This window comes from Chiloscyllium punctatum, chromosome 11 (assembly GCF_047496795.1).
Source record: "Chiloscyllium punctatum isolate Juve2018m chromosome 11, sChiPun1.3, whole genome shotgun sequence".
Lineage (NCBI taxonomy): Eukaryota > Metazoa > Chordata > Chondrichthyes > Orectolobiformes > Hemiscylliidae > Chiloscyllium > Chiloscyllium punctatum.
In genome coordinates this window covers 104206337-104233777 of record NC_092749.1, presented here as the reverse complement: position 1 = coordinate 104233777, position 27441 = coordinate 104206337, and the positions used below count along the sequence as shown (strand labels likewise).

Genomic DNA, 27441 nt, shown 5'->3' with positions numbered 1-27441 from the left:
GGTGAATTTCACCAATGCATTATTTAGATGGTAACACCACTATTACTGAGCATTAATGGAGGTGGTGAATGTTTGTGGATGTGGTGCCTGTCAAGTGGGCTGCTTTGAGATGGTTGGCATCGTATTGTTGATCCTGACCTGAAACATTGGCTCCCCTGCTCCTCTGATGCTGCTTGACCTGTTATGGTTTTTCCAGCTCTGCACTTTATTGACACTGCATTCATCTAGGCAAGTGGGGAATATTCTGCCACACTCATAACTTGTGTTTTGGTGGACAGGGCTTTGGGAAGAGGTGGAATTCTCACCAGAGGATTCATAGTCTCTGATATGGTCTTATAGTATTGGCTAGTCCAACTTGATTTCTAGTCAATGGTAACCCTCAGGTTATTATTGACCAGAGGTAAGGAAGGATTAAAAACAAAACTTGCATTTTATCCGATGCAAGTTTTATTCTGTAGTTTGCATTTTAAAAAAAACCCTTGCTACCTGACATGAACAGACATCTGAACACCAATCTGTCTGTATGCTGTCCAAACTCAATACAATCTCTAGCCCTTTGGCGTCTGGGCTGGCAGGGCGCGATTGGCCCTCTGGGACTTGTAGTCCTGTAGCTGCCGGTCGGGCGCCGGAAGTATTGGAAGCGCTGGAGGAGATAGGACTACAATAGCCGGCACGCTTCGCGCGGCGGCTGGTCCACGGGGAGGGGGCGTGGCCTCCGATCAGCTGGCGGAGTCAGGGGCTCAGTCGCTGCGCTGTCTTGTCCTGTGGGCGGATTAAAGAGGCTCAGCTCTTAACTGGGCAAAGGGAAGAGGGATAGAGAGAGAAAATAGCTTGCACCATTTGCAAAGCTAGGCGAAGGATTGAGCCTGCATTAGCAATAAATTATATGTTGCATTGAAAAAAGAAGAGACGCAACATTTAAAAAAAAATGGATAATTCCGGTAAAGAGAAAGAAGCCATGCAACTGATGGCTGATGCAGAGAAAAAGGTGAAATCATCGCATTCCTTCCTTGGAGGTTTATTTGGGTAAGAGCAGCATCAGTTTAATTTTGTGCATCTTGTGTTTTATTTTGAGGGGGGAGGACAGCCCTTCTGGCAAACCGTCTTGGGGTTAATACACACTGACTCTTCGCCTTGTCAAGTCTATTGGTCATGCATTTTTCAACAAAGGATATACCAAATATTCCAGGGTTTTGCTTTTAAATATTGCATCTGTGGGGGAGTTATTCCGAAGCATTTCGCAGACCGAGCATTCACTGAAAATGCTGCAGTGCTCGCTGGCTGCCATTTTTTTTAACCTCCCAGAGGAGGGTAGTGGGATAATTTCAGATATGTGTTTTGTTTTACTAGGATATGAGGGGATTTTTAGAGGATTGGTAATATTTCTCCTTTCCGACAATCTGCAGTGTCAGGACCATACGGGGAAATTATATAATCATCACTCATTGGGAATTAAACATCTTTTTTTCTTGTTTGGGGGTGTGGTGTGGGTGGGGATAATATTTTAATTCTGTCCAGCAAGATTGCTACAAAGGCCAGTTGCAGAGGCTCTATGCGTCAAGTGTGGCAGTTCAAGGTTACGGTAGCTGTCCAGTCACTAGTGCTGGCTGTTGGAAGCTGTTCTGGCACTGTTACTGGATGTGTGAGGTTCCATTGCATAACATTGCACCTTCGCCTCTCGATGCACTCCTGATTTGGGATTCGGTTCGCGAGTTGTACGGCTGCTGACCAGGAGTACATAGAACATAGAACGTTACAGCGCAGTACAGGCCCTTCAGCCCTCGATGTTGCGCCGACCCTGTGAAAATAATCTGATTCCGGATTAGTGGTGCTGGAAGAGCGCAGCAGTTCAGGCGACATCCGAGGAGCTTCGAAATCCTGAACTGCTGTGCTCTTCCAGCACCACTAATCCAGAATCTGGTTTCCAGCATCTGCAGTCATTGTTTTTTACCAAAATAATCTGATGCCCACCTAACCTACACTGTTCCATTATTATCCATATGTATGCCCAATGCCCATTTAAATGCCCTTAACGTCGACGAGTCTACTACTGTCGCAGGCAGGATGTTCCATGCCCCTACTGCTCTGGGTGAAGAAACTACCCCTCATATCTGCCCTAAATCACCCCTCAATAGTCGCATGCAAATTAATAAATCCCTGAAAAGCTCGCAAGCGCTTACGGTTTTAAGGAAACGAATTTGCTGCTACAAAGACTCTAGTGTATTTGAACTGAAGGCAACTAATTGAAATGTAAATCTGTTGTATCAGCATCTTTAATACAATAATATTATTTGGAAGTTAGAGTAAAGTAAATGGTGCTACTAAAGTGCAGTGTTGTTTATCCATAATGCTCCTATTAGAGTCTCCAAGTGTGAAGTAAAACATTTAAAGCTTATTTGCCCATTAAAGAAAGAAATGGCTAAAAGTGCCCATTTTCTCTCCAGCAGAAATAGAGATTGTTGGAAAAGCTCAGCAGGTCTGACAGCGTCTGTGGAGAGAAATCAGAGTTAATGTTTCAGGTTGAGTGATCCTTGCTTAGAACCCTTTTCTGTCTTCCTGCTTCCTTCCAGCAATATACCCACTGAATCATCAAAGCGGTAATTGTTTATTTGAGTGATGTAGGTGTGTGCACCATTCTGGTATTTGATCTGAGTGGCCATCATAATGTATTCACCAAATAGAGACACCCACACCCCCCCCCACACACACACACACACACACACACACATGCACCCTGACATACACGCACTGCCCCACATCCCCCACACATACATCCCTCCCCCCCTCTCTCTCTCTCTCTCTCTCTCTCTCTCTGTCTCTCACACACGATGGGAGTTGTGGTTACACTGGATAATAAGGGTCACTCAACCTGAAATATTAACTCTGATTTCTCTCCACTGATGCTGTCAGACCTGCTGAGCTTTTCCAGCAATTTCTATTTTTGTTGGAGAGATAATTAACAGCAGGAACTGATAAGCCATTCCCTATCTAACCTAATTTTAGTGCTGCTACATTTGCTTCAGCAGATATCATAAACTCAAACAAAGACCAAGTCATTGAACTTTGGACTTTCATAAGTTCCAGCTACTTGTTGGATTTTCTTGCTCAGGCAATGGAAAATTCCTTGAGGTGATTAATGAGAGATATTACACCACATTGTTCTTATTAAGACCTAAGAGCAGCTAAGCACTTTCTTGCAAGTACATTATTTTCAATGTTTAAGTTAATATTGAAACTAAAATGTTGATTATATAACAGCAAAGCGCTATTATATAAAGTGTTCTGAGACATTGGCAAGTCTGGCTAAATTCTTGTCATAAACTACTATTCCAAGATATAACCACATTTTCAAAAATATTATTCTGCTAAGATGCTATTCTATACATTTGAGCCACCTCTATCAGTCTATAACTGAGACTGTGCCCCTTACTCCTGAACTCTCCAGAATAGGAAATGGGGTCTCAGCATCCTCTTGAGTTCTATTCAAACTCTTCTCACAGAACAATGCTCTCAGCCTAGGAATCAATCCAGTGAACCTTTGTTGTGTTCACTCCCTGAGGGAACCTTAACTTTCCTGAGCTAGCAGAACCTGGTTTGTTCCTGAGTGCTCAAATTTATTGTTTTCATAGACCACTTAATATTGAGAATCTTTACTGTCACACAGAAAGTTCAAGTCCATGTTTCCATTCATTGCATCTACTTTAAACTCTTAACATTTTAAAAAAAAGTCTTCTGAATTCGTCTATGTGAAAACTAAATCCCTAATCTCCTAAAATTCAAACAGGTCAAACTAATGATAAAGATATGTAAGTATAGATAGTATTGAACTTCCTGAATTTTGTGAGTTGTATTTTGGACAGCCCCTGTCTCTAATCTGCACTGTACCTCCACAGCCTTGAGGTACCAATAATGCAGCTTTCTTAGACTGGGACCTCTTGCACTTTAGACTTACTTTATTAATGTATTATATTTCATCCCTGACTTTGCATGGGCTTTATTATTTTGGGCACAATGTCAGCAAAGATTGCTGCTGAATAGGTGTCAATGTAGAAATGGTTGAAGAAAGCAAAGATCAGTCTGCTGATCATCTGTTGGGAAACACACACTGAGTGTTGAGGTGTGTCTGGGAACTCATCAATGTAATTGTGATTGCAGTTGGATCAAATACATGCATTTCCATCAAGGATCACGTGGGATTGGTAGGAGTGTGCTAAGGTGCAGTGACACTGGGAAGCACACTTAATGTTGTTCGTCTCAATTTAAGTTCGTATGCAGCTACAGCAAGTGATTAAAATGGTTGCTGGCATGCTATTCATTATTATGAGAGGAACAGAATTGGTGAGAACCACATCACTGTGTGCAGTTTTGGTTGCTTCATTTAAGGAAGGATGTAATTACTTTTAGAGGCAGTTGAGGGGAGATTGATGCCTGGGTTTTATTTTCGATGGGAGGATGAACAGACTGGGTTAGTTTCCACTCGCGGGAGGGGTGACTTGATGATTGAAGTGTATAAGATCCAAATTTTCTTGACAAGATGGATGTGTAAGGATGTTAACTCTTGCGGATGAATTCTGAACTGGGGAGTGATGCAGCACAGAAACAGACCCTTCGATCCAACCAGTCCTTGCTGACCATAATCCCAAACTAAACTATTTCCCACCACCTGTGCTTGGCCCACATCCCTCCAAACAATACTTATTCATGTACTTTATCTGAACGTCTTTTAAACATTGTAACTGTACCTGCATCCGTCACTTCCTCTGGAAGTTCATTACGCATAAGAACCACACTGTCTTAAAAATTGCCCCTCCTTTTTAAATATTTCTCCTCTCACCTTAAAAATATCACCCTAGCCTTGAAATCCCCCATCCTAGGGCAAAGGTATCTGCCATTAGCCCTATCTATACCCCTCATGACCTTATAAGGTCACCCCTCAACCTCCTACACTCCAGTGGAAGAAGTCCCAGCCTATCCTTATAACTCAAGCCCTCCATTCCTGGCAACATCCTGGTAAATCTCTTCTGAACCCTTTCCAGCTTAATAATATCCTTCCTATAACAGGCGTGACCAGAACTGGACACAGTACAGGGTTTTAGGTCACCTTTTGTTTTAGGACAGAGATAAGGAGAATTATTTTTGAGGGTTGTGGAACTTTGGAACTCTCTGCCTCAAAGTGGCGGGTCACTGAATATATTTGATCTGAGTTTATTAGATTCTTGTTAGGACACAGAATCAAAGGTTATTAGGAGCAGGCGGGAGTGTGGAATTTGAAACCCAAACAGATCAGATGTGACCTTATTGAGTCAAGCAACAGCAGAGGGGCAGAATTTGTATGTTGTACAAACACATCTCCAATCTTGATTGCGACAATGTTTGGAAAGTCGAGGGGCAAGGCAGAACTCTTCAGGCATTCAAATGGAACAAAATTTTGTGGTATGTTAAATCTTTAATGTTGTATTTCTTAACAGAGGCAACACAAGAGTGGAAGAGGCATGTGAAATGTTCGCCAGAGCTGCAAACATGTTCAAGATGGCTAAAAACTGGAGTGGTGAGTTGCTTATTTCAACCTGGATTACAATTTACAGGGTGATTGCTATCTCAATGTTGCTGCTATTAAAAGTTTCAAAGCAAAAGTGATCATTACACTTAAACAATTAGGCCCAGCATTTGATGTTCTAAGAGAATAAGATTTCTGTCTATTAAGTAGGGTTAAGCTGCATGGGCCTCATAATTTATAGTTGAAATTATCATTGGTGATATTACAGCGGTTGAAGTAATCCATGGGTACCTGTATACTGGTTCTGAGGATTCCCCATATTTCTATAGGCCCGTCAAGTGATCACTGAAGAGACCTTTATGATCTGCAGTTTGCCTCCAGTAACATATAAACTCTTAGCATTTGTAGTGCAGCTGTAAATGATAGGTCTGGTGCAAGACACGGTCGAGATTTGATTGTGTGGAATTAAAATTCTGCGAAGTTTGTGCATTTCAGAGGAAGTGATTATGTAGTTGATTTGCAGATGTGGAGCTTGCTGCCGCCTTCCACATCTGCTGGAGTGACAGATGCACAGACTGCCTGTGGCTTATGTCACTGTACCACTGGCTTTCTGTCAAAAGTAAGTCACAGTGCAGTCAAGCATGTGTGTGGCTACTGGGGAAAAAAATAAACAACTATGGAAATCAGAAACAAAAGCAGAAATTGCTGGGAAAACTCAGCAGGTCTGGCAGGGTATGTGGAGAGAAATCAGGGTTAATGTTTCCGGTCTAGTGACTGTATTTTGTATGTGTGACTACTGATCCTCAACCCTTCAGCCATACGGCATCAACGTTGACTTCACCAGTTTCCAAATCTCCGCACCTCCCAATTCATCTGAGATCTAACCCGGCCTTGTCCTCTTGACCTATCCACCTATCCATCTTCCTTCCCAACCATCTGCTCCACCCTCCCTACCAATCTATCACAGTTGCCTCGCACCTGCATTCACCTATCGCCTTCACACCTGCCCCCTCCCCATCCCCTATTTATCTCTCATCCATATCTTCCCCCTCCACATTCCTCATGACTTGCTTATGCTTGATACGTCAACTCTCCTGCTCCTTTGATGCAGTCTGACCTGCTGGTGCTTTTCCAGCACCACCCTTTTTGACTACTGATCCATAGAATCCTTACAGTGTGAAAAGAGGCCATTCAGCCCACCAAGTCTGCACGGACCCTCTGAAGAGCATCTCGTCCAAACATGACCCATTACTCTATACCCATAATTCTGCATTTACCATGGTTAATCCACCTAGCCTGGAAATTCCTGGACACCACGGGGCAATTTAGCTCAGCCAATCCACCTAACCTGCACATCATTGGACTGTGGGAAGAAACCCACACAGACACTGGGAGAATGTAAAAATTCCACACAGACAGTTGCCTGAGGGTAGAGTGGAACCACTGAGTCACTGTGCTGCCCTAAAAAGGGAACACTGCAGAATGATATTCCTGGTACTGCTCGCCAATTTCACCATTTAGAATGTACCTCACAGTTGATTTTGTTTCTGTTTGTTAATTGCTTATTTCTGGAAGTAATTGATTTCAAAGCATGAAGGGAGGGGCTTTAAATATTTTTTAAATGAAGTATCTGCAAAAAATATTCTTGCAATCATCATCCATTTGCAAGCTAAACTTAACATCAAACAAGCATGTGCAGTATTTAGGATCTCATGGGTTGATGGAAGAACAGATTTTGTTTTAAAAGATAGATCTACTTTAGGAGTTAAACATAAAAATAAATCTGCAGTAGGAAGGATGTTAAGAAACCACAAAATGGATGAAAGGAGATTAGAGGATTAACTGTGATGTTTGGCAGTAATCATACACCAATGAATCGGTGAAGCGTTCTGAGAGTTTGGAAGGCAATTCGGGTTTTGATCAGTGTTATTTATTCAAATACGTCTTGCCTTTTAAATGTCAGTGTATTGTGCTTAGAGGTGTTTAGACCAGACATGAAGACGTGTAAACCCAGTTCATCATGTTCCAAGCCAACCAAGAATTTGCATTCTTGGGCATTAACGTTAAGTAGCCTTAGTGTGTATAAGGTCACACTGTATAAATCGAGCTCCAATAATGGGCTATGATTGAGATCTTCTGTAAAAACAGGATTTCAAAATAACATCATCCACCACATGCCAGCAGATGTGAAATGAAATTCGACTTGAAGCACAAAATGATCTCTTGGATTTTGACACCAATTTGTACAATCTATTGTTAAGCTTGATCTTATTGAAAATAACTTCAACTCAGTCTTGATTATTTTTAATATTTGTATCTTTCTGCTTGTGAATTTACAGGCATTGTGTGTAGCTACATGCATTCAAGCTGACAACTCAACTTATAGCTTGAAATGCAGTTTGCCATTCAGATGGATTATCATACAACATGGTCGAAAACAAACATAGGTTTCTCAATTTAGCTTTAGCATTTAATTTTCTTCACTGTCCTTTCATATGGGAATTTTGCTTCCTTCCTCCACACAAATAAATTCATTAAATCACAGAATCCCGACAGTGCAGAAGCAGGCTATTCAGCCCATTGAGTCCATACTGATCCTCCAAAGAGCATCCACCTATCTTTTTGGAAAGATGTTGTAAAACTTGAAAGGGTTCAGAAAGGATTTACAAGGATGTTGCCAGGGTTGGAAGATTTGAGCTATAGGGAGAGGCTTAACAGGCTGGGACTGTTTTCCCTGGAGAGTTGGAGGCTGAGGGGTGACCTTATAGAGGTTTACAAAATTATGAGGGGCATGGGTAGGGCAAATAAGCAAAGTATTTTCCCTGGGGTTGGGGAGTCCAGACTAGAGGGCATAGGTTTAGGGTGAGGGGGGAAAGATATAAAAGAGATTTACGGGGCAACTTTTTCACACTGAGGGTGGTATGTGTATGGAATGAGCTGCCAGTGGAAGTAGCGGAGACTGATACAATTGCAACATTTAAGAGGCATTTGGATGGGTATATGAATAGGAAGGGTTTGGAGGGATATGAGCTGGATGCTGGCAGGTGGCACTAGATTGGGTTGGGATATCTGGTCGGCTTGGGCGGTTGGACCGAAGGGTCTGTTTCCATGCTGTACATCTCTATGACTATGACTCTATTTCCCATGACTAATGCACGTAGCCTGCACATCCCTGGAGTCTATGTGCAATTTAACATGGCAAATCCACCTAATCTGCACACCTTTGAACTGTGGGAGGAAACCAGAACATTCAGAGGAAACTCATGCAGATATGGGGAGAATGTGCAAACTCCACACACACAGTTGCCAGAGGCTGGAATTAAACCAGTGTCCCTGGTGCTGTGAGGAAGCAGTGCTAACCACTGTGCTGCCCCACAGAGAGGCCAAGCGCTAAATATTGGGGATACTTCAAATTTTGAAATTATAAACAGAAACTCCTGGGAGTATTCAGCAGGTTTCAGGAAAGAGAGAAATGGAGTTAACATGTAACATTGTTAACCATTTGCCAGAACTGCTGACAAAAGTCATTGACCTGGAATGTTAGTTCCAAATGTTGTTCCTCCTTTTTTGAATATGTAGATTTGTTTCTTTTTGTTTATTCTGGAGATATTGCTGCTTTCTGATTTCTCTGCAAAGCCCCACAACAATCCATCTGTTAAATAGGAGCATGAATTGAGAGAGGTCAACTAGACTAGTCCAGCTGTCAAGTAAATGGACATACTTTCTTTAATGTAAGCACAATGTTTTATTTTTCTATATGCTTAATTGTTTACTGAAATGGAATAAGGACTGTCCTAGAGCAAGGAACTGAGGGAGGAATTGCTGACATTTTGGAGATAAAAGTGCTGCTGAAACTAAGTTAATCTAATTCATGTTTACATTGCTTCAATGTTCAAGGCTGTTTGTTGATGGACCAGAAGCAAGGGGATGGGTATCAAGTAAGATTCAGCCAGCAACAGGTTGCTGATTGGTTTGTGGAGTTGTGACCAATTGTGAATGCCATAAGCATGGTGGGAACGATCTGATTCTTGTAGGGATGATCAACTTGTGGCTGTGAATGATACTGGCAAAAGACTTTGCACAGCTGAAAAGACAGGAGGTGCATCTTTTTTCTCCAGTAAAATACTTAAAGCCTGAAGAAAGACAATTTATTTCTCCTCACCAGTTACTGTAAGCTATGGCTGTTAGGAAGTAACAAAGAGACTTTGTAGTTAATTTACCAATTGCCTGAGACTCCTGTGGAGAAGTAAAACGTGCCTGGAGAAGAGAATGAAAAGCAGAAAATCCTGGAAAACAAAATGATCATCTGAGCAAACCCTGTGTACTGGTTCCATTGGAATGCTCCCCCATCCTTTTTTTTCACCTCCATCCATAACACCAATTTTTCTTTGTGTGTCTCTGTCTGTCTGTGTGGAGGGAATGGATAGTCTTAAATTAGTAGTATTACACATTGACAGTTCATAGTTGTTTATCTACAGTCAATCTATTCATCTGTAATAACTACTAAAGCCATAGAGTCATACAGCATGGAAACAGACCCTTCAGTTCCACCAGTGCATGCTGACCCTAATCCCAAACTAAACTAGTCCCACTTGCCTGTGCTTGGCCCATATCCCTCTGTATGTTTTTTATTCATGAACTTCTCTAAATATCTTTTAAATGTTGTAACTGTACCTACATCCACCACTTTCTCTGGAAGTTCATTCCATACATAAACCACGCTATGTAAAAAAAAAAATTGTCCCCATGTCTTTTTAAAAATCTTTCTCCCCTCCCCTCTATAAATAGTCCCCTAGACTTGAAATCTCTCACCATAGGTAAAAGACCTCTGCCATGCACCTTGTACCCCACGTTATTTTATAAACTGCTATAAAGTCACCCCTTGGCCTCCGATGCTCCAGGTGAATTAGTCCCAGCCTATTCAGCCTCTCTCTGCAGCTCAAACCGTAAATTTTTTCTGAACCTTTTCAAGTTTCACAACATCTTTCCTGTAGCAGGGAGACTGGATCTGAATGCTGCATTCTAAACGTGGCCCACCCGATGTCCTGTACAGTCCCATTCTGTTCTTATTTGCCAGAATGAATCAGAACCACAATGAGGTGGCTTGCTGGACCTGTCACTGCAACAGCTTCACTGGTCAATGTTGAAATACCCGGTGTCATAATAAACTAGATTATACATAATCTCTGTACGGGAGATTGATTGATTATATTTGGTTACAGTACGGTATGTTTTGAACATTGTTACACGGAACCCTGCCCCTTTACAGGGAAATCAGGGACAAGAATACAGACAGAAAGCTCTAGAGAAACTCAGCAGGTCTGACAGCATCTGTCGGGAGAGAAGCAGCAGTCACGTTTTGAGTCTGATGTGGTGCTTCTTCAGAACTGCGACAAGGGCAAGGAAATGAGAGAAAATAATTTGGTCTATCAACATTCATTTGAATATCCTAAGTATTTGATTTTTGAGCATCTGCTAATGTTACTAACTGATTACTTAATTAGTCCTAAATCATTGAGATATAGAGATTTTTCGTAATTTCGTTTGGATTCTTACCAATTCCCATTTGTGCCATTTTGTTCTACTTACAAAGCTAGCTTTATAGTAGTAATTTGGATTCACCATGTTAATATGTTTAATATTTCTTCATGACCCCTTCCCACCCCCACAAAATCCCCTTTCTAAGTTACTTTCCTTCTGGACTGCAAGTCTTAGGGATTATCTATTCTTTGCTCACAGGAGATATCCTTTCCTCTTCATTCCTAGTTTCACTATTTTTAATTTTTTTTAAAAAAACCTTTCCAATGTATATAAAGCAGATGTGGTTAGAATGGTTGCTCTTGTCATTAAAGCACTATTTGACAGAGTGGGACATCAGTGAGCCCTGGCAAAACAGAGGTTGATGGGGATCGGAGGGAAAAATCCTGCCACTGATTGCATGTAGCACTCTGCACAAAGGGTAGTGGCACATAGAAACCCCATCACCTGAATTGAATTGAATTTATTGTCACATGTACCGAAGCACCCTGAAAAGCTTCGTCTTGTGAGCAACACAGGCAGATCAGAGTTAAGTAGCATAGATAGTAAATAATAGATAAACAGTGGCAAAAATAAAAACACAGATACAGGCGAATGCTAAGAGTTTGAGTCCATTCAGTATTCTAACAACAGTAGGGTAGAAACTGTTACAAAACCGGTTGGTGCGAGTGTTCAGGTTTCTGTACCTTCTCCCCAATGGTAGAGGTTGTAGAAAGACATTGCCAGGGTGGGATGGGCCTTTGAGAATGCTAGTGGCCTTTCCTTGATAGTGGGCCTGGTGGATTGGATTCTATAAATGAGAGGTTGGCCTTTGTGCTTGTCCGAGCCGCGTTCACCATTCTCTGTAACCGTCTCCGATCTTGAATGGTACAGTTGCCGTACCAGGTAGTGATACATCCAGACAGAATGCTCTTGATGGTGCACCTATTAAAATTGGCAAGGGTATTCGCCATCATGCCAAATTTCCTCAGCTGCCTGAGGAAGAAGAGACGTTGTTGGGCCTTTGTAACCAGTGCGTCCACATGAAGAGTCCAAGAAAGCTTGTTGTGGATGGCCACTCCCAGGAGCTTGACGCTCTCTACTCGTTCCACCTCTGTGCTGTTAATGTGTAGGCTGTTAACCAGCAGGCTCCCCTTCAATCCACATTACCAAGATGTGGAACTAACCCCATCGCCATGCCATTGTCAATGGCTCACAAGCTTTTATTCTCTTCCTAACATCACTGTGGATGTATCTATGCCACATGGACCAAGTATCTACTCCATCAGTGCCTTTCAGTTCTATATTCTTAAACTTTAATGGTAAATTTTAACATGCCATTAACCATAGCATTGATTAATTTTAGTATGTGATCTGCACATTCAGAGTGACATGCCAACCATTGCTACCAGCTTTCCCTTAATTTTTCCCGGGCTGAATCTGTTCCATTCAATACAACACAGGAACATTCCCTTTGGCCCTCCAAGCCTGTGTTGACACATTTTGCCCTCCCATGCTAAAATGTGTACACTTGTGATTGCAGTTTTTTTTTCGTTCTGTGTTTACTGTTATGTTTCACAATGCTCCATTTCATCCATCATTTGTCATTCCAGTTGCAAATTCAAAATGAATTTATTTTGCAAATCTTTTCATTGTGTTCTCTTATCCCTGCTGTTTTCCTGAAATTAATATCCCCATTTCCTCTCTGTATTTTCTGATTCAGTTGCTTTAAGTCTGAAATCGAGTTTTGTACAAAATCTAGGATTGCAGTGGATTATAGAGTGTTATCACCATCGTGTTCTGTCATTGTAAGATCATGAGGGTAGTGTGTATTGTTGAGATTGGTTACATAATCAGTTGGTTTCCTACCAGTTTGCTTTATTGTTCTTAGCACTGATATGGAGTTTTGGTGACGGATGAAGTCTGGCAGCGTAGAATGATGCCCCTTGGGCTCCTTGTACAGGAGCAGTATCAGCTTGTTGAAAGAGCTGCCCAGTTTCATCCTAACTTTTCTTCCTGCAAATAATTCCTTTCCTTTTTGGATTGGATTAGATTAGGTTAGATTTGATTCCCTACAGTATGGAAACAGGCCCTTCAGCCCAACAAGTCCACATCGACCTTCTGAAGAGTATCGCACCCAGACCCATTCCCCTACCCTGTAATTACCCCTGACTAATGCGCCGAACACTTTGGGTGAATTGGCCATGCTAAATTGCCCAATCTGCACGTCTTTGCACTGTGGGAAGAAACCAGGGCACCTGGAGGAAACCCATGCTGACACAGGGAGAATGTGCAAACTCCACACAGTCAGTCTCCTGAGGCTGGAATTGAACCCTCTTGCAGTGTCCAATTGCCTTTTAGTCACTCAGAGTAGAATCTGATCTCACTGTCCATTCTTGAATTGCCTTTAGGGTAATGATTCTGTGTGAGTGAGGGGGACTGTTTAATTATTCTATAGCTTTTTCTTGTCAATTATAATCTAAATCCATTACAATGTGGTTCAGTTAACCACTAAATTTCCTTCACAATCAAAAACAGAAATTGCTAGAAAACTCAGCACATCTGGCAGCATCTGTGGAGAGAAATCAGGTAACATTCCTCAGAACTAAATTCCCTTATGTCCAGTAAGTCTCATTGCTCCCAACAAGAAGTAAACCTTCATTTTAATCTTAATTTTGCTTGTCAGAATTTGAGAATATAAGCATTTTTTTAAAAAAAAAAGTTAATACAGTCTGGTTAAAACATAATCTCATACTTTGGACCTTCACCATCTACAATATAATTGACTTCCATTGAGCTTTAGATCGACAACTTTTGGTTACCAACTTAGCAGAGGAAACATTTTCTTGTTCAAGAAGACTTCTCCTGATTTAGAATGGTGCTAATGGGTCTCTCCTTCACCATCTCTCGATTAGAAACCATTTTGTGCATTTATTTATTTAGTGACTATATCTCCTTTTGGCTTCCAACAAGCTTCAGCCAGATCTTCAAATCTAATGCAGTACCATCACTTCCCTCTTGGGGGACTCCTGCTCACTTGCTCGTGCCATCACAAGCACAATGGTTAGAGCATTATAGATGAGTAATATTATATGCAAATATGGGCTTCTATTTATACACCACCTAGCTGTAATTTGAGCCAGTCAGTCATTGTTTTCAGCCTCGGTTGTCTCTTAAAGAACAACTAAAGCAAGGAATGATTGAGATTTAATCTCCTTCTCTTCAGTCTTTATCATAGTGTGTACCTTTGTGTAAAAATTTTTGTTTAGATCTATCTTCTTGAAAATGGTCTGGGACATGCTGGAGGGGTTGGGGGTAGTTGAAAATATAGTGAAAGGCTCTTTGAAACTGGTGTCACCACCAACATTTAGTGAGGAGTGCTGAGGTCCCCTCAGCAATGTTTGCAAGGACGGGCCAGAATTGATTGGAGCATGTGGAGGTTTCCAAGATTTCAAGCTGGTTAAACTATTATTAATTATGAAGGCAGTTTTAATTGGTGGTTGTGCAGAAAGAGAAGATAGACGTAGGCCATTCAGCCCCACAAGCCTGTTCCACCACTCAATATGATCATGACTGGTGGTTGAGCTCAGTACCCTAATCTTTTGCTCCCTCGCGCACTCTCTCTCCCTCGCGCTCTCTCTTCCCCATATCCCTTGATCCTTTTAGCCACAAGTGCTATATTTACCTCCTTCTCGAAAACAGTGTTTTGTCCTCAACCACGTTTTGTGGTAGTGAATTCCACAGGTTTGTCACTCTCTGGGTGAAGATATCTCTCTTCATCTCAGTCCTAAAAGGTTTACCCCTTATTCTTAAACTATAAGCCCTGGTTCTGGACTCTTCCACCATTGCGAATATCCATCTTTCATCTAGTCCTGTTAGAATTTTATGGGTTTCTATCAGATCCCTTTTCATTCTTCTAAATTCTAGGGAGAAATTTGGAATGATATTGGGTTGGTTAATAAATATAGCTTAAAAATATGTTGCTGGAAAAGCGCAGCAGGTCAGGCAGCATCAAAGGAGCAGGAGAATCGATGTTTCAGGCATTAGCCCTTCTTGGTTAATAAATATGTATGCTTTCTATAGTTGACCATTCCTGTGAGGACAGCATGTAATCTCCAGTTACAAACACCATTTGTCACACTTGCTTTCTTCCCTCTCTGCTTTTACTGTGAATATTTCACTGGTTTCTTCCCCTTTCCACCTAAAAGTATTGGCTTGGTTTCTAGGGTTTGATAGCAGGGCACCAATCCTTCTCTAAGAAGATCACCCAAATATGACCATTCCATAACCAACACAGAGAATGCTGGGAAAAACTCAGCAGGCCTGTGGAATGTGAAACAAGTCGAAGGTATTGAGTCTGGTATGATTCTTCAGAGTTCATGCATTTTTAGCCACTCCCTTGTGAGTTTGGATAGTCAATGTGTGCTCACAGTTTGACTGTGTGGGGGAAGGTAATCAAAATCTTCACCGGCTTTCGTAAACACATCAGCAGCAGGAACCCTGGGCTGATTAACTATTTTACTTTAGCTATTTTTAATCAACCTGTTCAGAAATGTTATGTCACATGCTTGAAATAGGTAGGACTTAAACCTAGACCATCTGACCCAGAGATAGGGACACTCCCACTATGCCTCAAAAGCCCTACAACTTTATTTACCTATTATCCAGAGAATTTTTGAGGCCTTTCATCTTTCTAACAAGGACGTGAAGGATGCTCTCTGGGCGGTCCGAAACCTGTTGATCTTCCAGCTGAAGGAGTTGACCCCGACTGAGTGTTGCAGACTGGCACATTCCAAGGTCCAAGACTACGTGTTGAGGGACGCGCTGAAGCTTGGGGCAGCTGCCGCCAAGGCGCGGTGGGGAAAGACCACCGTGTAACATCGGCCTGCCTAAAGAAGAACAGGGGGCCCATGCGGACGTTTTTTGGGCTCTGCTGATGCCTCAGCCAAATATATGCATAAGATTGAGAAATGCACAGACCTGTATATAACAATGATAAATTCTGATCTGTGTATGTAAATGTTGACATATGTACGGCATGACCAAATGTACAGACCATCAAATCATTTTATGAATAAAGTATATTTTTGAAATAAAAAAATAAGGACGTCTCTGCATAACAGTGAAACACCCTAACCTTAATAAGCAGAGCCATTAGGAAAGCATAGTTCATTAGCGAGTTTTGAAAAGATTTTGAAAAGCTCCGGTTGAGGTTCTGGATGTAAATTTGCTTGGTGAGTTGGAAGGTTCATTTTCACGAAAATGGACCTTACAGCTCAGTGAGCAAACTGATCTCCAGCATAGTTCATCTTGTAAGTTGATTTAAGCAGTCACTTAGTGATTGAAACAGGAAAACAAAGTGACCAAAGGGTTAAAAATAAACATTTTCAGTACAGGAAATGCTTGCAATAGAGCATTTGAAGATATCACAAAATCGCTGCATATTCTGATGATCAGATAATAATGGGTCATAAAAATTAGCAACCCCCATACCCTTTGGTTGTGATTCAGGATTTTTAAACTTTCAAAATACAAATGAATGACAATCCTGTGAACATTTTTGGTAAAAATCTTGTTCAGACTGGTGAATAAATGAGATAATTGTGTTTAATACCAGTTTGTTGCTGTGGGTAAATTATATTGATTGAAGGGGTAAATGATGGAATTAGGCACTCTAGAATTTCCAAGGTATTTCTCTGGGCATTTATAAACATTGTAGACTAAAAATCACCACACGTCGTTGAATGCTTAAAATTTTCAGATGATATTTTTCTTTAAGCTGTTTCAACTAGACATTCATTCTGTACAGAGGATATCTCATAAAGATATTATGTCAGACAGGACTAGGCCTTCAGCCTACTGTATATGTGCTGACTGTGGTGCATTCTAAATTAACCCCATCTATCTGCACGTGGTTTATATCCCTCTATCCCCTGCCTGCTCATGTGTCTGTCTAAATGTTGCCATCATAACTGTTTCCAACATTTCCCCTAGCAGTGTGTGTTTTTTAACAAAAGGACTCACATTGCACATCTCCCCTAAACCTATGCCCCCAAGTTATTTGACATTTCCCACTCTGGGGGAGAAGGACTCCCATTATCTACCCTGTCATAACTTTATATACTTCCACCAGGTAGCCCTCCCCACCTCCAATGCTTTAGCAAACACAATCCAAGTTTGCGAGTTTTGAGAAGATTTTTAGCTCCGGTTGAGGTTCTGGATGTAAGTTTGCTTGCTGAGTTGGAAGGTTCATTTTCGAACATTTCATCACCCTACTAGGTAACATCTTCAGTGAGCCTCCAGTGAAGCACTGGTGCTATGTCCCGCTTTCTGTTTAGCTGTTTCACTTTCCTTGGGTTGGTGATGTCATTTCCTGTTCTTTTTCTCAGAGGGTGGTAGATGGGGTCCAAATTGACATGTTTTGTTGATTGAGTTCCATTTGGAATGCCATGCTACTAGGAATTCTCGTGTCTCTCTCTGTTTGGCTTGTCCTGGGATGGATGTGTCGTCCCAGTCAAAGGATACTAGTGAGAGTGGGTCATGTCTTTTTGTGGCTAGTTGATGTTCTTGTGTCCTGGTGGCTAGTTTTCTGCCTGTTTGTCCAATGTAGTGTTTGCTACAGTTCTTGCATGGTATTTTGTAAATGACGTTTGTTTTGCTAGTTGTCTGTATAGGGTCTATTAAGTTCGTTAGCTGCTGTTTTTAGTACGTTGGTGAGTTTGTGGGCTACCATGATGCCAAGAGGTCTGAGTAGTCTGGCAGTCGTGTCTGATATGTCTTTGCTATAGGGGCAAGTGGCTAGGGTTTCTGGATGTGTTTTGTCTGCTCGTTTGGGCTTGTCGAGAAATTGGTGGACTGTGGTCATTGACCCGTTCTTTTTGAATACACAATATAGATGATTTTCTTCTACACTGCAGTGTGTAGACACAACCACACAACCAACGTCTACAGGAAAAAAACATATGGACCAAATACTGAACTACAGAAGTAACCATCCCAACACCCACAAACGAAGCTACATGAACTCATAATTTAAATGAGCCACCATACACTGCAGCACAGAGGAACTATGAAGAGGAGATATTATAATATCGTTGATATGAAGTAATGCTGTTGTGTTGACAAATTAAAATGCACATCAAAACATGTCCATGTTTGCTGCTACTGTGCGATACTGTAGAGTAGAACTGTTGACAGCTAACAACAAATGCTGGAGATCCCAGTGGGTCAGACAGCATCCATGGAGAGAGAGCATGCTAACATTGAGTCTAGTTGACTCTTCTTCAGAGTCAGCTATGATAGGGTCATCTAGACTAAAAAAATGTTAGATTGCTCTCTATTCAAGGATGCTGTCTGACCATTGTTGTTTTCAGTACGGATTCCAGCATCTGCAGTAATTTACTCCTACATTTAGAACTGTTGATCAGCCTGAGAGCATTTAATCATTGCTAAAGTCATAACTTATAACGTGTTGAGATGTTCTGACTCTCCTTAGATTCCATAGATAATGTTACTATTTCACCATGTGCTGACGTGCAGTAGATGTTACTGTTTTCTTTGCATTGACCAGCTGCAGGGAATGCGTTTTGCCAAGCCGCCAAACTGCACCTACAGTTACAAAGCAAACACGATGCTGCCACCAGTTTTGTGGATGCTGGGAATGCGTACAAGAAGGCAGACCCACAAGGTAGGTGACCCTTTATATTGCAGAGCTCCTGCCTGATTTACTTTATTCAGACATTTTGTTCAAGTGAAGGGGAGAAACAGAATCATATTAACTCTTCCTTAAGCACTTTGGTCCCTCTATCTCTAATTGTTCTCCAGCTCTTGCTTTAACTGCTCAGAAGCAAGTGGCTTTGCGGCAGCATGTCCCTGCTCTGAGCTGCGAACGAAGGTTATTGGCTGTTCTGTGGCTGACTTGATCACAGCAACAAGCATCATGCACCAAGCATTTACAGAGCTCTCCAAACCAGGTTTGAACCAGACCACCTGCTTTGTAAGGGAGAGGAGAACCAGCTGTGATAGACTTAGCTGCAGCAGACCTTCAGAGGGCATGCTGTGCTGAGTTTTAATGGAGACCCCTCTCTTTCTAAATTTACATTAGCAGACTTGGAATTTGGCCTGGGGGGGTGTATTAAATTCAGCAATGTAGCAGTTTTCGAGAAATATCTATAGCTGTCATATTTCTAAATTATACAATAGATCACTGCAAAGTAATGCAACTACTATTAATTTTTAGTCCTCTTTTTGTATCTAAGATTTGTACCTAACAACATGGCGTTATAAGTGGTGACATTGTCCACTTTTCACTGTACTTCTGTACTTGAGTACACGTGACCATGAACAATATTCTATTTTTTTTCTACATTCTCAAGTCAAAGAGTGTGGTGCTGGACAAGCACAGCTGATCAAGCAGCATCTGAGGAGCAGGAGAGTCAACATTTCTGGCTTTTCTGCCTTCCATCCCACATCCCATCCTACCCTGCATTCCATCCCACATCTCATCCACCCTGCATTCCATCCCACATCTCATTCCACCCTGCATTCCATCCCACATCTTTATTCCCTTACGGCATTTGTTTGTCTCTGGTAAGGCCAGTATTTCCTGCCTATCCCTAATTGCCCCTGAATTGAGTAGCATACAAGAGTCCACTGCGTTTCTGTATGTCTCGTTCGGACCAAATAAGATTTCCCTCACAGAATCATACAGCACAGAAGAGGGCTTTCAGCCTATCCTGTCTGCCTGGCCTATCTCCGCTAATTCCACTATCCAGCCTTGAATGTTATGACAATGAGCGCACCCCTCCGCATGCATTTTAAATTTGTGAGATGTCCAGTCTCTCTCACCCTCCCAGGCAGTGCATCCCAGATTCCTGGCACCATCTGGGCGCAAATCGTTTTCCTGAAATCCCCTGTGAACGCCCTGCCCTTCACATTAAAATAATGCCCTGTCTTGTTATCAATCCTTCAAGTAAAGGGGACAGCTGTTTCCTATCCACCCTGTTCATGCCCCCCCCCACCCCCCTGTGTACACCTCTATCACACTCCTCCCTCAGCCTTCTGTGTTCCAAAGAAAACAGCCAGAGTCTATCCAGCCTCTCTTCGTAGCCACTAAAGGGCAGTCGTGAACCAAATGAAACAATCAATATTGGTTGTCACGGTCGCCTTTGTTCAAAAGAGGTTTCAATTCCGAATTTTAATTAATTGAATTGAAAACTTCTGTCAGCTGCTGTGGTGGGATTTGAACCGGTGTCCTCACAGCATCAGCCTGGGTCTCTGCATTGTTGCTCCATTGGTGTTTCTGATGGATGTGGGTTCCTGTGCCATGGAAGTGTTGTCAATTGTGCTGTGGGCGATGTAGGGAAGGAGAGTGCTCCAGTTTTAAGCTGAAAGCCACCCAGTGCCAGTGGTGTACAGGGACTGCTGCAGTCACTCAATGTCCTCATAACCTCATAACCTTCTCCCCGTGTCTGCGTGGGTTTCCTCCGGGTGCTCCGGTTTCCTCCCACAGCCAAAGATGTGCAGGTCAGGTGAATTGGCCATGCTAAATTGCCCGTAGTGTAGCTAAGGGGTAGATGTAGGGGTATTAGTGGGTTGCGCTTCGGCGGGGCGGTGTGAACTTGTTGGGCCGAAGGGCCTGTTTCCACACTGTAAGTAATCTAATCTAATCTAATCTAAAACCAGCTACAAAATGAGAAAGAAATCTAAAGTCCTCATTTTGTTCACACTTCTTGGTTTTATCCAGCAGAATAAGTTTGAAGAGAACGGGAGGGGAATCTGGCCACAGGTAACAGTAACGGCACGGTGGCTCAGTGGTTAGCAATGTTGCCTCAGCGCCAGGGACCCAGGTTTGATTCCTGCCTCGGGTGACTGTCTGTGTGGAGTTTGCACATTCTCCCCGTGTCTGCGTGGGTTTCCTCAGGTGCTCCGGTTTCCACCCACACTCCAAAGATATGCCATGAATTGGCCATGCTAAATTGCCCACCGTGTTAGCTGCATTAGTTGGGGGTAAACGTAGGGTAGGGGAATGGGTCTGGGTGGGCTACTCTTCAGAGGGTCGTTGTGGACTTATTGGGCCGAGGGGCCTGTTTCCATATCGGAGGGAATCTAATCTAATCTAATGAAGTTCAATAAAGACACGTTTGCAGTGCATGGGAGGCCCAGAGAGATTGGTCAGGCCTCGAGTTAAGAGGTTTGTACAAAACATCAGTTCTTATATTTTTTTAAGAAAGCTCAGTTAGTTTGCTGATGGAAAAAATTCACCGTGATCCTGCTTTCTGCTTAAACCGCATGCTTTCTTCGCAATAAGTGGTGCATAGACAACACTTGCACACCCAAAACAAAATGTCTCTGTTTAGAAGTGATTTTGCATTTGGGCAGCGCTGACTGAACAATCTGGAATGTACCCGATACTCAGCCAAACCTTTAACGTGGCTCATTTGCTCCTCGGATGCTGCCTGAACTGCTGTGCTCTTCCAGCACCACCAATCCAAAAAAATGTAGCTGAACCTGTCAGGCTTTCCACATAAATAATCTGCACAAGTTGGCAACTTATTTACCTGCATCCTAGTTAACTCCTGGATACCAAAGAAACGAATTGATATCATTGTTACGCTTCAGTTACACAGGACATGGGTGAGACTGTAATTGGATTACTGTGTACTGTATTGGTCTGCTTATTTAAGGAAGGATGGAAAAGCATTGGAAGCAGTTCAGAGGAAGATCACTGACGCCTGGAATAGACAGATTGTCTTGTGGGGAAAAGTTGGACAGGCTAGGCCTGTATCTGCTAGAGTTTAGAAGAGGCACTGAATTCTTAAAATCATAGAATTCCCTACAATGTGGGTGCATGTCACTCAGCCCATTGAGTCCACACTGATGCCCGAAGAGCATCTCACCCAGACCCAACCGCCTACCCTTTCCCTGTAACCCTGTGTTTCCCAATCCACAGCTTGCACATCTCTGGACACCCATGGGCAATTTAGCATGGCCAATCCCCCTAACCTGCAAATCTTTGGGAGGAAACCAGAGCAAACCCACGCAGACACTGGGAGAACGTGTAAACTCCACACAGACATGCTGCCCCTAATGCTGGGAATTGAACCCGGGTCCCTGGCACTGGTAAGGCAGCAGTGCTAACCGCTCATGCAGGATCTTGGCTCTTGAGAAAGCGTGCGTGTGAAAGATGTTTCTCTTCTAGAAGTATCTAGGTTTAAGGGGGTCACTTTTTAAAAATAAGGAGTGGCCAATGTAAGATGGAGATGAGGATGAAGTTTTTTTTTCCCCCTCACACAGTCTTAGGAACTTACTTCCTTTCTTTGGATATTTTTACAGCAGAGATTAGATTCATAAGGGGCGAATGGGCTGTGGTCTTGTTGAATGGCAGGACAGGCTCTGTCAGCTGAATAGCTGACTCCCCTTTTTAATTTATACGTTTGTGGGACTCCTTAGCTCACTTCTTATTTTTTATTTTAAAATGTTAAGTGAAATGACTGAGATACATTTTTTAAATTGAACACCGAAAAACTGGAAGCATGGCTTTTCTGAATTAGCTTTTGTTGTTTTCCCCACAGAGGCCATCAACTGCTTAAATGCTGCTATTGACATATACACAGATATGGTAAGAAGCTTCATTAACATTGCTGTGTTCAGAAGGAGATCAATGTAACTCGACTCTGCAGAGTAACTGATGATGTTTGCATAATAAATTCCATTTGACGTCTCCAGAAACAACTTACTGCATTCTTTGATTTTGTTATTATTTTACAGGGGAGGTTTACAATTGCAGCAAAACACCATATCACCATCGCAGAGATTTATGAATCTGAGCTGGTAGATATTGAAAAGGTACTGTGTTAGACTAAATCTTTTTTTCCACACTCTCCACGCTCTTCTCCCTAATTGTTTTCAGCTGTTTGTCATTCATTGTAAAATCAGATTACAGTCACTGTTAATGGCGACTATACACTCTGGGGGGGAAAAACATTTTGTTGTGTGATGTCCCCTTTAGCGTGTCAAGACTAAAGTAAACTTGGGAGTATTCTGAAAGACTTTTCTTTTTAACTGGTTATGATGCCCAGAGTCCAATAAATGTCAGTGTCACCTGAGATTGCCTGGGGATTAATAAAAAAAGCTATGTAGCAAAAAGGTTAATAGAAAGTTAATGGAATGATGAGGTGGGCACAAGCGTTCGTTTGTTTAGAACATGCAGAATTGGTGAGTCTGAAAGCAAGAGAGACAGTACGTAAATGGATCTGTTTTCTATTTAACATCTTAATATGGAAGTAATTCTGTGTGAATAGGACAGAGACTGTGTATGCAGTTGTAACTTCCAGTGAACTGGAGACGGGAAGAACAGGAAATGATGGATTGGAAAAGACCGACTGCTCCTGTTCCAGTTTACCAGAGCAAACCGGAACATTTTAAGGGATTGACAAAGGAATTTCTCGGGATTCTGTAGCATCAGCACTGATATGACTTGTATGAGAGTGATAATTGTTGGTGTTAACAAAACCCAGAGATTTTGGATGGGATGCTGATGAAATTTATTCAAGGGCCGAACTGACTTGAGTAGGAAAGATTTGGAGACAGTTTGGATACGGTTCACATTTATGTAGGAAGTAATGTGAAGGCTTGTAACTACTTAAGGTATATCTTTGACTATTTGAAGTGAAACTTACTTTTCAATTTGAAATATCCTTCTCTTGTTAAATACTGTTTGAATTATGTTGATTTTGATTGGTTTGTTGCAGTAGAAGTTTTACAAAGTGAAATATTTTATTTCAGTTGGTGTCGTGGGGGTTCCTTTCTTTTTTAATACCTCTGGGTTCAAAAAATACACTTTAGTAACTGATCCTTTATAAATCCTTAGTCGTTTCCTTTGAATATTATTTGTCAAAGTACTCTTGCCACTCTCTGCTCAGTAAAAGTTTTCAAAGCTCTCTCACAATTTCAATGACTAAGTTATTAATATTTTTGGATGTTGTCTCTTGAATAATAAAGTGGCCTTGATAATATTGAAGCCTATATTAGAAAATTATCTTTGTTATAGCCGTTACATATTGCTAATTTTTGCAATAATTCAAAATTTGAAAACATGAAACAATTGATCTATTCATTTGGATGACTAATTGCATTGTTGCGTTTTATGAAAAGTTTGACAAAATAAACAAGTAATGGTGAGGTGCTGCATTTTTTTGGAAAGGTAATTAGGACAAGACTTGTAGACCTTTTATTGGTAAGGTCCTGGGAGTGTTGCCAAACAAAGAGACCTTTTGAGTGCAGGTTCATAGTATTCCTTCATTTTGAAGGAACTGTGTTCAATTCTGGTCTTCCTGCTATACAAAAAATGTTGTAAAACTTGAAAGGATTCAGAAAAGATTTACAAAGATGTTGCCAGGATTGGAGGGTTTGAGCTATAGAGAGAAGCTGAATAGGCTCGGGCTGTTTTCTCTGGAGCGTTGGAGGCTGAGGGGTGACCTTAGAGGATTATAAAATCATCAGGGTAAATAGTCAAGATATTTTCCCTGAGGTCGGGGATTCCAGAACTAGAGGGCATAGGTTTAAAGTGAGAGGGGAAAGATTTTAAAAGGGACCTAACTAACTCTTTGACGCAGAGGGTGGTCTGTGTGTTTTTTTTAAATTCATTTGTGGGACTTAGGCGTCGCTGGCTGGCCAGTATTGATAGTCCATTCCTATTTGCTCTTGAGAAGGTGTTGGTGAGCCACCGCCTTGAATCGTTGCAGTCCACTTACTGCGGGCTGACCCACCATGCCGGTAGGGAGGGAATTCCAGGATTTTGACCCAACAACTGTGAAGGAATGATGGTATATTTCCAAGTCAGGGTGGTGAGCGGCTTGGAGGGAAACTTGCAGGTGGTGGTGTTCCCAAGTACCTGCTGCCCTTGTCCTTCTAGATGGAAGAGGTTTATGGATGAATTTCGGTGAATTTCTGCAGTGCATCTTTTGTAGATTGGTACACACTGCTGTCACTGAGAACCGGTGGTGGAGGGATTGAATGTTTGTAGATGTGGTGCCAATCAAGCGGGTTGCTTTGTCCTGGATGCTGTGAAGCTGCTTGATTGTTGGAGCTACACACATCCAGGCAAGTGGGGAATATTCCATAACACTCCTGACTTGTGCCTTGTAGATGGTGGATAGACTTTGGGGTGTCAGGAGGTGAGTCACTTGCCGTAGGATCCCTAGTCTCTGACCTGCTCTTGGAGCCACTGTGTTTATGTAGTGAGTCTAGTTGAGTTTCTGGTCAATTTTTTTTTAATTTCAAAAATATACTTTATTCATAAAATTATTTTGATATCTATACAATTGGTCATGCCAGTCTTATGCGCACATTGCATTCTTTTACATACAGAGATCGGAATAAATCATTCGTATATGCAAATCTGGACATTGACCATCCAGATATTTAGCTGAGGCGTCAGTGGGGCCCAATTTCTGAGTGGGGCCTCTGTGCTTAGGCAGGCAGACATTACACAGTGGTTTTTCCCCACCACGCCTTGACGGCAGCTGCCCCAAGCTTCAGCACGTCCCTAAACACGTGGTCCTGGATCTTGGAATGTGCCAGTCTGCCACACTCAGTCGGGGTCAACTCCTTCAGCTGGAAGATCAACAGGTTTCGGACCGCCCAGAGAGCGTCTTTGACCGAGCTGATGATCCTCCAGGCACAGTTGATGTTCGTCTCGGTGTGCATCCCGGGAACAGACCGAAGAGCATGGAATCCCCCGTCACGGCGCTGCTCGGGACAAACCTCGACAAACACTACTGCATTCCTCTCCAGACTTCTTCTGCGTAGGCACATTCCAGAAGGAGGTGTATGAGTCACGTCCCCTCCGCAGCCGCGTCGAGGGCAGCGTGCGGTGCGGCTGAGAGTCCGGGCGTCATAAAGGATCTCACAGGCAGAGCCCTTCTCACCACCAGCCAAGCCACTAGTTGGAAAGTTCTGGAGTTGAGGCATTCTGCCAAATGGTTTTGACAGTCTGCTCAGGGAACCGCTCGATAGGATCCGCCCTCTCCTTTTCCCGAAGGGTCTCAAGGACACTAAGGGCTGACCACTTCCTGATGGACTTGTGGTCAAAGGTGTTTTTCTTCATAAATTTCTCCACAAATGACAGGTGTTACGGAACGGTCCAACTACTCGGAGTGTTCCGCGGCAGTGAGGCCAGGCCCATCCTTCGCAACACCGGGAACAGGTAGAACCTCAGTATGTAGTGACACTTGGTGTTTGCGTACCGGGGATCCACGCACAACTTGATGCAGCCACACACAACGGTGGCCATCAGGGTGAAGGTGGCATTGGGTGTGTTTTTTTTCCCCCATTACCCAGATCTTTATACAATGAGTCCATTCGGATTCTGTCCTTCTTTGATCTCCACATGAAGTGGAAGATGGCCTGGGTGACTGCGGCGGCACAGGTTCTGGGAATAGGCCAGACCTGTGCCACATATAACAGCAATGACAGTGCCTCACACCTGATGACCAGATTTTTAACCACAATGGAGATCAACTGTTGCTTCCATGTGCCCAGTTTCTGCCTCACTTTCCTGATACGCTCCTCCCAAGATTTGGCGCACACACCAGCCCCTCTGAACCAAATACCCAGCACCTTCAGGTGTCAGTCTTGACGGTGAAGGGGATGGAGGGTTGGTCAGCCCAGTTCCCGAAGAGCATGGCCTCACTCTTGCCTTGGTTTACCTTGGCCCCAGAGGTCCGTTCGAACTGGTCATATATGCACATGAGTCTGTACACGGACAGCGGATCCAAGCAGAAAACAGCAACGTCATCCATGTACAGGGGGGCCTTAACCTGTAGGCCCGAGCTGCCAGGAATAGTCACCCCTCTCAGGCTCGCATCCTTCCTGACGGACTTGGCAAATGGCTCTATGCAGCACGCAAACAAGGCAGGAGAGAGAGGGCAGCCCTGCCTGACTCCAGATCTGACTAGGAAGCTGTCTGAAACCCACCCATTGATTGAGACTGCACCCACAATGTTGGTGTAGAGCAGTCTGATCCAATTGCAGATTCCCTCCCCAAGGCCCATTTTGGAGAGAATATCTCTCATATATGTATGCGATATCCTGTCAAAGGCTTTCTCCTGGTCCAGGCTGATGAGGCAGGTGTCCAACCCTCTGTCCTGCATGTAGGCAATCGTATTCCTGAGGAATGTGAGACTCTCAGAAATCCTCCTGCCCAGTACAGCATAGGTTTGGTCAGGATGGATCCTCTATGACATCTATCCCCGTTTTCTGCATACTTTCCTGGAGTTGGGACTGTTTTCCCTGCCTCTTTCTTGCCTCATGAACACCTTTTGAGGATGAAGAACCTCTTGATGTTCCCTTTTACCGTTTCCCACCAGTCTGCCTGGAGACTCGGAGGGGCTTCACGGTTCTCCAACCTGTGTAGTCCCTCTTGA

At 42.7% G+C, this 27441-nt stretch overlaps 1 protein-coding gene across 1 annotated transcript in view; it reads left to right on the top strand.

Annotated features, from left to right (window-relative positions):
- Positions 1-734: 734 nt before the first annotated feature.
- LOC140483283 (beta-soluble NSF attachment protein) overlaps positions 735-27441 on the top strand; it is a 46600-nt gene continuing 19893 nt past the window's right edge. The window contains exons 1-5 of the mRNA XM_072581434.1: positions 735-1026; positions 5469-5548; positions 18585-18701; positions 22588-22634; positions 22784-22861. Coding sequence (XP_072437535.1) covers positions 929-1026; positions 5469-5548; positions 18585-18701; positions 22588-22634; positions 22784-22861 — 420 coding nt within the window. The 5' untranslated portion in view covers positions 735-928. The remainder of the gene's footprint in view (positions 1027-5468; positions 5549-18584; positions 18702-22587; positions 22635-22783; positions 22862-27441) is intronic.